Raw genomic sequence first — 11088 nt, 5'->3', positions numbered from 1 at the left:
AACAACAACAACAACAACAACAACGTTCTGGTGTGTAGTACTGATTTGGCACTGTAGGATAAGCATTCAATTGCAGTGTCAGTTTGAAATGCAAGGTTGGTGGCTCCCTCTCACGCCTGGTAAACATTTTATATAATTTTATTATAGATGAAAACTTTTCTTCCTTTTTACAGTATTGATCCCTTTGCAACTGACTAATTTCACTTAGTATAATGTCCTCCAGGTTTCTCCATGTTATGTAGTGTTTTCCAGATTCATCATTATTCTTCAAAGTTGCATAATTCATTATGTGTATGTATCAAAGTTTGTTCAACCACTCTTCTGCTGATGAGTATCAAGGCTGTCTCTATAGCTTTGCTTTTGTGAGTAATACTGCAAGGCACCTGGGTAAGAAAATATCTATTTGGGTCATGGCAGCAATGACCCTGGGCATGAAAACATCTATTTCTTTCTTGAGGACATATACAAAAGAGAGTAATTGAGGGGTCATATTGGTATTTGTTTCCAATCTTCACAAAGTGTTATACTAGTTTCCACAGTGGTTGCATTATTTTACGGTCCCACCAGCAGTGTAGGAGAGTCCCATGCTCTGCTCACCCTCTTCAGGATTTGTGTTTTCTGGTTTTGTTGTGTGTGTTTTTTTGTTTGTTTTTTTTTAACTTTGCTATTAATGCTGGAGTAAGGTGATATCTCATTGTTTTGATTTGTATCTCTTTAATGGCTAGTGATTGTGAGCACTTCTTCATGTTTGTTGGCTGCCTGAATGTCTTCTTTGGTGAAATGTCTGTTCATGTCCTCTGCTTGTTTTTTTAATTGAATTTTTTTGTCTTTTTTTTTTTTTAAGATGTTGAAGTATTCGATAAATAATATAAAATAGTTCATTGTCTGATATGTCATTGTCAAAAATTTTTTCTCAGTCTGTAAGTTTTATTTTTATTCTTTTGGTGAAATCTTTTAAAGCCCATAGTGTCTAATTTTTATGAGGTCCCAGTCATCTACATTGTCTTCTGCTGTTGGTGTGTTTTCAGTTATATTTGATAGTCTGTTTTTGCCCTGAGTCAGAGTACTTGTTTGTCCCTACTTTTTCATTGATGATCTTTATTGTTCTGGGTATTAAATTGAGGTCTTTAATAATCCATGTTGAGTTCATTATTGCATATGGTGTGAGATATGGTCTTGCTTCATTCTGCTGCAGATAGATTTTCAGCCTTACCAGTTGTTTGTTGAAGAGACTATCTCTTCCCTATTTAATGTGCTTTAGTCCTTTGTCAAAGACCAACTGAGTGTAGGTGGATGGATTTACTTCTGTGTTTTGTTTGGTCTCCCTTAACTCTATTGTAGAGAGTCTGAGTAGCATATCATGGTTGCTATTGTTAAGTGCTGTTGAGTCAGTTCTGACCCATAGTAACCCTGTATAGAGTTTTCAAGGAGCGGCTGGTGAGCTTGAACTGATGACCTTCACTGTTCAAACTGACTTTGCAGTCCAGTGTATTAACCCACAGTGCCACACCAGGTCTCCATATCATGGTTGTTGTTGTTGGCGATGTGCTGTGGAGTCAGTTCCGATTCATATGACCCTGTTTCTGAGTGTTTCTGAGGCTGTAAATCTTTATGGGAGCAGAAAGCCTCATCTTTCTTCCACGAAACAGCTGGTAGTTTCAAACTGCTGACCTTAAAGTTCACAGCCCAATTCGTAACTACCATGCTACCAGAGCTTGGTTCCTCCTAAATTGATTAATTCTTTTCATTATTGTGTTAATTGTATCAAGACTAGTTAAATGCAAAGAATTATGTATCTAAAAGATTTATGCCAAGTAGGCCAACATTTTGCTCCTTTTCTTTATTTCCCGTGGAGATAAAGAAAATACCACATATTGACATATGTGCTTCAAGACTGACCTGAATTTTCTCAAATTTGGCCTTGTTGGCTACTCTGGTAAAAATTAACCCAACTCACCCTGAAGATAAGCCCTGTTAACATAGCAAAGCAAAGAAACAGCCCCTTATGAAAAAGCAGATTAAAGCTCATACAGAAGAAAAGTAACTCATCGTCAGGTTGAGATTCAACCAAAAAGGTGAATTTGCTAATAGACCTAAAAAGAGAGGTGTTTGTGCCAAACTCAGAGTAAGGGGAGAAGGCAAAACTGAGGCTCTTCTCCTAAAGAATGCTGTTGTCATGCTGCCCTAGCCCTTGAAAGATACATGGAACGATTTCCTCAAAATGATTACACTGGCTGGCTCCTGGATTTCTGCACATTAATTTATATATGATTTAGGATTACTAATGGATCTCTCTCTTAAACACATGACTAATGGTTACTGTTTCCTTAAACTTCTATATAAAAAGTCCTCCTCATTTTCTATATTTTGTAACACTTAAGAATTTTACTATGTGCTGCCCAAATACAGTGGTTATTATTCCTCAGTAAAACTCCTTTTCTTTCACTGCTAATAGAGTGAGAAATTTTGTTATTTGATGGGCACATGACAAAGTCCTTATTCTCCCCTCGTCTTTCTCTATTCATAAGCTTTAATTTATTAGGGTATGTTCCCAGAAACCAAAATGAAAATGTTTTCAAATGGTTTATTTTTAAAAATATTCACTTCTCAGAACCTCTTGTAGTGTAGTGGTTACGAGTTGGGCTACTAACCTCAAAGTCAGCAGTTCGAAACTACAAGCCATCCGGTGGGACAAAGATGAGGCTTTCTGCTCCTATAGAAATTTACAGCTTCAGAAACCCTATGCAGGGTTGCTATGAGTCGGAAGTGACTCCGCGGCACACCACCACCATCATCTCTTAGGAGCAGAAACAAATATTTTTGCTGAGTTCTTTTGAATTTCATTCCAATATATGTTATTTGAATATACCTTCCTTTTGATAGGACACGCATATATATATTTATGCAACTAATACCACACTGGGAGTGTTACATTGGAAAAGAAATTTTCATTTAATCAGGTAAAGGTAAGCCCACAATTTCAGGACAATGACTACTTTATTTGTGGAAATGATGCTCACAAAGACCTCCCAAGAAACTGGTGTGTAATTAAATATGACCCATAGAGTTCTGGATTAACATGTGGTCAGGAAGGTTATTTCTTGGCAGGGCTTCAGAAAATTTGGAGGATATTGAGGAGAGAGGAATTCACTTACATGTAGCAATAGCTAATGTAGATAGATTTATTTTTGTTTGTGGTAAATATGTACCACATTTGTCATTTCAACATATGTACTTCATATATACAATTCAGTGACATTAATCATATTCATTATGTTCAACCATTACCATTATCCATTTCAAAGCTTTTCCATCATTCTTAACAGAAGGTCAGTGTCCCTAAGCAACAAGTACCTCTTTCCCACCCCCTGCCCTCCCACTCTCATAACCACTAATGAATTTCGATCTCTATACAATTATTGTGGCACTGCAGGTAGGATAAGCAAGGTCAATGGTTCGAACCCATCACCCACTCCTTGGAAACCCTGTGCAGGGCACTATGAGTTGGAACTGACTCAAAGGCACTGAGCAACATCAATACACTTGTTTATTTTAGATATTTTACGTAAGTCAGATAATATAATACTTGTCATTTTGTGACTGATTTGCTGTGCTCAGCATGATGCTTTCTAGACTCATCCATGTTGTAGTAGCTATTAGGGCTTCATTTCTCTTTATGGCTGAATAGGGTCTATTGTATGTATGTGCTGTATTTATTCTTCTATCTGAGGAGCTCTGATAGTGTGGTGGTTATGAGTTCGGCTGCTAACCTCAAGGTCAGCAGTTTGAAACTACCTGCTGTTCCGCAGAAGAAAGATGAGGCTTTCTGCTCCTGTAAAGATTTACAGCCTCAGAAACCCTATATAGGGCTGCTATGAGTGGGTACCGACTCCGTGGCACAAAACCAACCAACCAACCAAAATAAAATTCCTCTTTATTTTATTTTTCTATTCATTTGTTAATAGCACCTTTTGGTTTTTGTGAATAATGATACAATGTATATTGGTGTACTGGTGGGATTATAAAATAATATAACTGTTGTGGAAAACAGTTTGATGTTCCTCAAAAAGGTAAACATAGAATTACCATGCTATCCAGAAATTCCACTATTTGTACATCCAAAATAATTGAAAGCATGGATGCAAATAGATAATTTTTTAGTTTCTTAGTTTTTGAATAGACAAGCAAATAAAAGCAACCAAAAGGCCTTTCTGGAATTATAAAGGTTATTGAAATTGCAATTCCAGATATTTACATGACCTTTAGATAGCAGCTGATTCTCTGACTTTAGTTGCTCATGATTTACTGATTGTATATAACAAGGAGTTCTGTATGTATTAATTAATACCCCTTGCTACACTTATGCAAATAAAATTAAAGTGCAATGAAGTAAATTGCTTTTGTGATTTAGAATATCTTTGGAGGCTATATGTGATATCAGAAGGGGAGTGTTAAGAAAAATGATCTAAAACTTGAAAATAAGACAAAGTAATAATTGTGCGATCTTTTACAGTCATGTTAAAGTATTGCTTCACAAGCCCAGCTATAGGTCATCTGATTTTCAAGGAGATGTTGTTGTTGTTGTTGTTATGTGCCATCGAGTCGGTTCCGACCCATAGTGACCCTGTATAGGGTTTCCGAGGGTGTAAATCTTTACGGGAGTAGAAAGCCTCATCTTTCTCCCACGGTGCAGCTGATAGTTTCGAACCACTGACCTTAAGTTTTGTAGCCCGATTCGTAACCACTACACTACCAGATGTAGTTTTGTTTAATTTACCACTTATGAGGCTTAGACATTTGTACAGTTATTGACACTTAGATGTTAAAGTGCTGAATTATTAGTTTTTTTTGTTTTAGTGTGGTAGAAAACAGTCCCCCAAATAGTGAAGGCTGTATTGCCCTTAGGACATTAATCACTTTAAAGTTAGTTTAAAAATAATTTTTCAGCATTCTTTCATATTCTCTGATTATATAAAATCCTTTTTGCATATTCTCTTTTTGTTCTTCATTAATGAGGTAAGTACAATTTTGTCATATGTTAATGAATTATTTGTATGATAATTATGCTTTTTTAACATTTCAAACATACTTAGCAATGTTTTCTAGCAATATATTTTCTTTCTTAAATAATTTATCTTATTTTTGTCATTGAAAGCACATACTGCAGAGCATATACCAGTGCAACAATTTCTACATTTATAATTCAGTGACATTGACTGAATTCATCTAGTTGTGCAATTATTCTTATACCCTCCTTTTCTGGGTTGATCCTACCCCACTAACATAAACCCACTAAGTTTGCTATCTAAGCTTTTGAGTTATTCTTGTCAATTTTATCTCATATAGACAGACCTTTAAAAGACACAATGCTCAAAGCAGACAGTCTTTTCTAGTTGTTATTATTTGATTTTTAAGAAGACTTTTGGGACATTTCTAGATTAAGGTTTGAAGATTATCTCAGGGTAATGGTTTTGGGGATTTATGTAGTCTCCATGGCTCCAGAAAGTCTGATTCCAAAGCAATGTTTACCTACTAATGACAACACCTGTATTTTCTGGGTAAGATCCATGAACAGGCACCATTAAAAAAAAAAAAAAATTATGACTACAGGTTCTAGGAATAACTTGACATTTGTCCTCTGTCTAACCTTCTCCAGAGAGCATGGCTGAGATAGAACCAGTGAGAATCATTTTCTTCAGGTGGTAAAGGGATGGGATACATACATTGTTAGCTTATTCAATCCAAAATCAAGTAGAAGGAATTGGTTGTGTTATGTAACCAGATGGGATTGTATCTGAGACTGCAGGGCCCAGGGTCAGCATTCTAGCAAGAACTGAGATTCAAGCAATTCAGAAAGGTCAGCCTAGGGAATTGCAGGGCTCATTATCCTGAGCAGTGGTTTAAAGACCATACAAACCTCTGGTACAGGCAGAGCCCTGGGGACAAGAGCTTTTCAATCCACACAGCCAGCTGTTAACTTGGGTTTGACTTATAAGGAAGCAGTTAGAGTGCAGACTGGACAACTATGATGGTCATCTGAGGATTGCTCATTTGGCTGGCTGGACACTGTGAAGAAGAGCTGGTGGGATGAATGGCAGGGTAATGTTTTTCTTCATTGAAATCATGCAGCTCCTGACATGCTATGATTTAAACTTTCCAGACATATTTATTTAAAGCTTCATGCAAAGCTTTGCTTTTCTTGCCATCTTTGATACCATTTTTATGCTTGCTGTCTTTACCCGCCCTTCCTCTTAAAATTATACATAATACTAATATTCTTCAGTTTTAGATTTAAGACATCTTTTTAATTTTGTTGCTATAGGTTTATACATTTAGAAGCATTTATGGAGCAATGATATTCTTACAGCATCAGGGAAGTCTAGGACTGGCCATATCTTAGTAAAAGGTCATAAGGTTTAAATACGATATGGTTTAAATAAGGTAATGGATTCATGTTAATACTCTCTTAAGACTAATTCTACCACATTAATCTTTCCTATATCCTACTTTCTATTACTTTTATTATTTTAGTTTTTTTTTTTTTTTACTAAATACTCATTATTTTCCTACCCAATGCAATGTACAATACAGTATTTCAAAAAGATAAAAATTGTCTAGAAAGAAAGATTATGTCCTTCTTGGTAGAAAATTTCATCACTACTACATTGTAGTTCGCAGTCCAGTGCCTGTACTGCAGAGCTACCACAATTCCACAAAGCATAGTACATATTTCCCAAAGGAATTTACATGGAATTTATAGTCTAACTTGCATATCATAACCATTATTGATATAGTCCAGTTTCTCCTTTAAGAAAAACACTTTTAGTTCAACACAGACAAAACTTAACAGAGAAAATACCAAAATGCAAACTAGTCTAATGCTTAAAGAAAAAAAAAAAAAAAAATGCAATGACTTGTACAACTCCCACAAGAAAAACTTTGCTTTCTCAGTATTTTCCTAATGTTGTTGTTGTTAAGTGCCATCGAGTTGGTTCCGACAAATAGCGACCCTGTACAGGGTTTCCGAGGGTGTAAATCTTTACGGGAGTAGAAAGCCTCATCTTTCTCCCGCAGAGCAGCTGGTAGTTTCGAACCGCTGACCTTAAGGTTCGCAGCCCGATTCGTAACCACTACGCTACCAATAGGCCTCTCTATTTCCCTGTTTAGAAAACCTATACAATAGCTATTTAACTTTTCATGTTGTTGTTATTAAGTGCCGTAGAGTCAGTTCCAAATCATAGTGACATTGTATAAGGTTTCTGAGGGGCAGCTGGTGAGTTTGAACTGCTGACTTTGTGGTTCATGGTCTATAGCTGATCCTATAACACCACACCAGGTTCCATAACAACCTTTTATTATGTAAAGAGTTTGATTGTATACTCTTTTCCCTCTATGCTGCATTGGGCCCTTTAATAAAAAAACTTCCATTTCTTACTGAATATTCTCAACTCCTTTGGTTCTTAAAACATTTTATTACATTTATAATATCTCTAGGCTATTTTTAAGTTGTAAGGCATGAGATACTTGATTGTGCCTAATCCTACTACTAGAGTTCTGGTACGGCACCGTGGAATAATGCACTGGACCGCAAGGTGGGCTTGTACTGCAAGGTTGGTGGTTCAAATTCACTAGCTGCTATTTGGAAACCTATACAGAGTCACTGTGAGTTGGAACCAACTCCAAGTCATTTCACAATAACAACAACAACAATCCTACTGCTAGCAATAAGATAAAGAAGTTGTCATTCTTGAATATTACTTTCCTGGCCTCTAGAGGGGTTTGACCTAAAAATAATGTATTGTGGTGGGAATGAGGGACGTATCTTCATTCATGATGATGAATATAATACTGCTTTCATTATTCACTGCCATACCCCAAGTTTCTCACTGTAATTAGAGACTTCAGAAAAAATAGAAGCTGGAAGATGTTTCTACCAAATATGACAATTTCATTAACTACCAGAGTGAATTTCCTATATTGGTTGACTGTCTCATTATCTAAAGGCAGAAAATTCCTCAGGTCAATGAGAAAATTTTAGAATAACTAGAATTCAGCCCTTACCTTGACTATAATTCAAACTACCAAGGTACAGGGTTATCTATTTCTATCTTATAAAAATATAAAGATATAATCACTATTAGTCAAAATCCTATTGCAGTAACTTCCTAGGAACTATCCAAAAATAGTTATTATACTGAAAAATTTAAAGGTTGTAATTACATTAAAATGTGTGTAAGAAGATAGGGCATAAAAGTATTTTGTTTTATAGTAATTTTGTTTTACATACTTATTTAATCCATACTTCAAATTTGTTTAATTTTAATCTTGTCTGTTTTAATATAAATTTAACTTTTCTCTATATACATCCTGAAGGAGTTCTTGTAGTGTAGCATGTTACAACTTGGGCTGCTAATCTCAAGGTCAACAGTTTGAATCTACCAGCCACTCTGCTGGAAAAGGATGAGGTTTTCTGCTCCCTTAAAGATTTACAGTCCAGTCAACTCTATACAGGTTCATTACAGGTCAGAAATGACTCCCAGGTACAAAACTACCACCATAGATATCCTTTTTAAATAACAAGTATACAGTACAGATTACCACTCTTTACGTATTAGCTCTTCACTTTGAAAACTAGTCACATCATTTATCAAGTATATTGTACAACAAAATTATAACAGTGTTTCGGTTTCTACCTTTCAGAAACCTGTTTTCAGTCTTTTTAAAACTTTGGTAGTTCTTTCTCAGATTTTTTCCAGATAACATCGAATGTTATCTCCACATGAAAATTTATAATACTTGGTATACTCAAGCAAGATTGCAACATTTTTAATAGCACAAAACTCAAATGGTGCTGTACTTATGACAGCAAATGAATTCCTATCCTATGTTAATTCATTTTGTTTTGTATTTCAGTTGATGCTAGATAGTGAGATGATTTCTTCCATTAATTAAGAGTTTAGAATCAGGATCACCAGTGTACCTGCTCTATAGGCAGGTGAAGAGGATGGCCACATATATGTGGTATGAGAAAAGCATCTAAAAAGTTTCCTGGACCCCAAATCTCTTTCTCACTTGAAGTGATGTCCTAAGAGATTTTTTTGGCATCAAGATTATTATTATTATTTTTCAAGTTCACTTTTCTTGATTCTCTATGTAAATTCCTGACACTCAAGTATGAATGAGTTTGTCAGAAAGTCTTTTCTGGATGACCTGAGAATGGATAAATTGGGGCAGACAAAAGAATTTTGTCTCACTTCATGTTTTTGTCTAAAGCTTGTTTTAGACAAGACACTCTAATCTAGATAGAGTGGAACCTGCTACTTAATCACTTCAATGGAAAAAGTGCATCAATGCTCTCTGACTTTTTACTTGTGATCCAAAGTACTCACATCCAATGCTGGGGATGAATGTTTAGCAGAAGAAAGACGACTGTCTTGATATATCATTTATTTTTTCTTAAAGTGGTTGTTGAGAATCCAGAAGCGCATAATTCTGATTTCTTTTTATTCTTTTCTATAAAATGGAACATGGTGGACAGCTTTTGTACATACCTTATAGTCTCTTATCTTCATGATTAGTGATACTATCCTATTCATTGTGAGTCTGATGCTTCCCTAAACTCTAAAATAAAGGTTTTATTACCTCTTAGAAAATCTCTAGATTTCCCTAATATGTGACCAGAGATAGTACGATTCTTTCTAATCCTTCTTATGTGTTTTAAATTTCCTAATACATACATTTATAAAATTGCTAACATTTGTTCAAAATGTTGCTTTGTAATTTACTAAGGATTTTTTAAAAAAATTCAATTTGATAAATGTGCGAACTCCTGATGTGGCGCTGTAAGATAAGCATTGAAGCACAAGGCCAGCTTGAACTGCAAGGTTGGCAGTTCAAACTCACCAACCGCTCCTTGGAAACTCTATAAAGGGTCACTATGAGTCAGAACCAACTGGACGGCACTTGACAACAACAACTATATTGTAAAGGAGCCCTGTGGCACAGCAGTTGAACATTGGACTGCTAACTGAAAGTCTAGTGGTTTGAACCCACAGCCACTCTGTGAGAAAAAGATGTGGCTACTCTGTAAAGATTACAGCCTTGGAAACACTTGGGACAGTTCTACTCTGTCCTTTAGTGTTGTTATGAGTCAGAATTGACTTGATGACATCACGTTATCAATGCAATAAACATTGTAATGAAGTGATAAGGTAAGTATGGAGTATTTTCTCAGCTTGCGAAATTTATTAAAATGTTGAGAAATTTATTAAATTTTTTGTGTTGCTCTCACCAATTTATGTGTGAGAGAAACAAAATCTGGGAGTCCTCCAATGATGGAAAATATTGGTATTTTGTTGTAGAGGCTTCTCTAGGGAGACATTGCATTTTACCTTGAGATTTTATATGAGTAGAGTTATAGATGATAAACTGGATTTTTACCTCCTGAGATATTTATTCTATTTGGTTCTCAAAATGAGCTTACAAGACTTTATCATTCCTACCTCAGGTTGAATAAACAAAGAATAAAACTCAGAGTGGTTTAATCTCTTGCCTGTGGTCACTCTATCAGTGGGGAGTAGAATGAAGTACAGACTTTAATACTTCATTCCAGAACTTCTTTCATTAAAGGGTCTTCTTCTTGCTCTCTATTTAAGAAACAGAATAATTCACCTTCATGTCCCTATCATTGATGTAAATACAATTTCAAAGCATTACAGAAATAAAAATTGTAAGAGACCCAAAATATTCCTTGGTGTGTTGCTGTAGGATAAGCACTCGACCACACAGTCTGTTTGAACCATAAGGTCAGCAGTTCAAACTCACCAGCCACTCCTTGGAAACCCCATGAGTTGGCACCGACTGGATGGCATGTCGACGGCAGCAGCAGCAGCAACAACAAATATATATATATAAAACTCTGATAGCGTAGTGGTTACGAATAGGGCTGCGAACCTTAAGGTCAGCAGTTCAAAACTACCAGCTGCTCCACAAGAGAAAGATGAGACTTTCTGCTCCCGTAAAGATTTACAGCCTCGGAAACCCTGTACAGGGTCGCTACGAGTTGGTTCTGACTCCACGGCATATATG

The 11088-nt window shown here is 35.9% G+C and overlaps 1 protein-coding gene and 1 pseudogene across 1 annotated transcript in view; one reads left to right on the top strand and one right to left on the bottom strand.

Annotated features, from left to right (window-relative positions):
• LOC102822176 overlaps positions 1–9572 on the bottom strand; it is a 16341-nt pseudogene extending 6769 nt beyond the window's left edge.
• Positions 9573–10164: 592 nt separating this feature from the next.
• LOC102821795 (olfactory receptor 4Q3-like) overlaps positions 10165–11088 on the top strand; it is a 2605-nt gene continuing 1681 nt past the window's right edge. The window contains exon 1 of the mRNA XM_006877157.1: positions 10165–10211. Within this exon, the coding sequence (XP_006877219.1) occupies positions 10165–10211 (47 nt within the window). The remainder of the gene's footprint in view (positions 10212–11088) is intronic.

This window comes from Chrysochloris asiatica, unplaced genomic scaffold (genome assembly GCF_000296735.1).
Source record: "Chrysochloris asiatica unplaced genomic scaffold, ChrAsi1.0 scaffold00444, whole genome shotgun sequence".
NCBI lineage: Eukaryota > Metazoa > Chordata > Mammalia > Afrosoricida > Chrysochloridae > Chrysochloris > Chrysochloris asiatica.
This window is presented reverse-complemented; position numbering and strand designations above follow the sequence as displayed.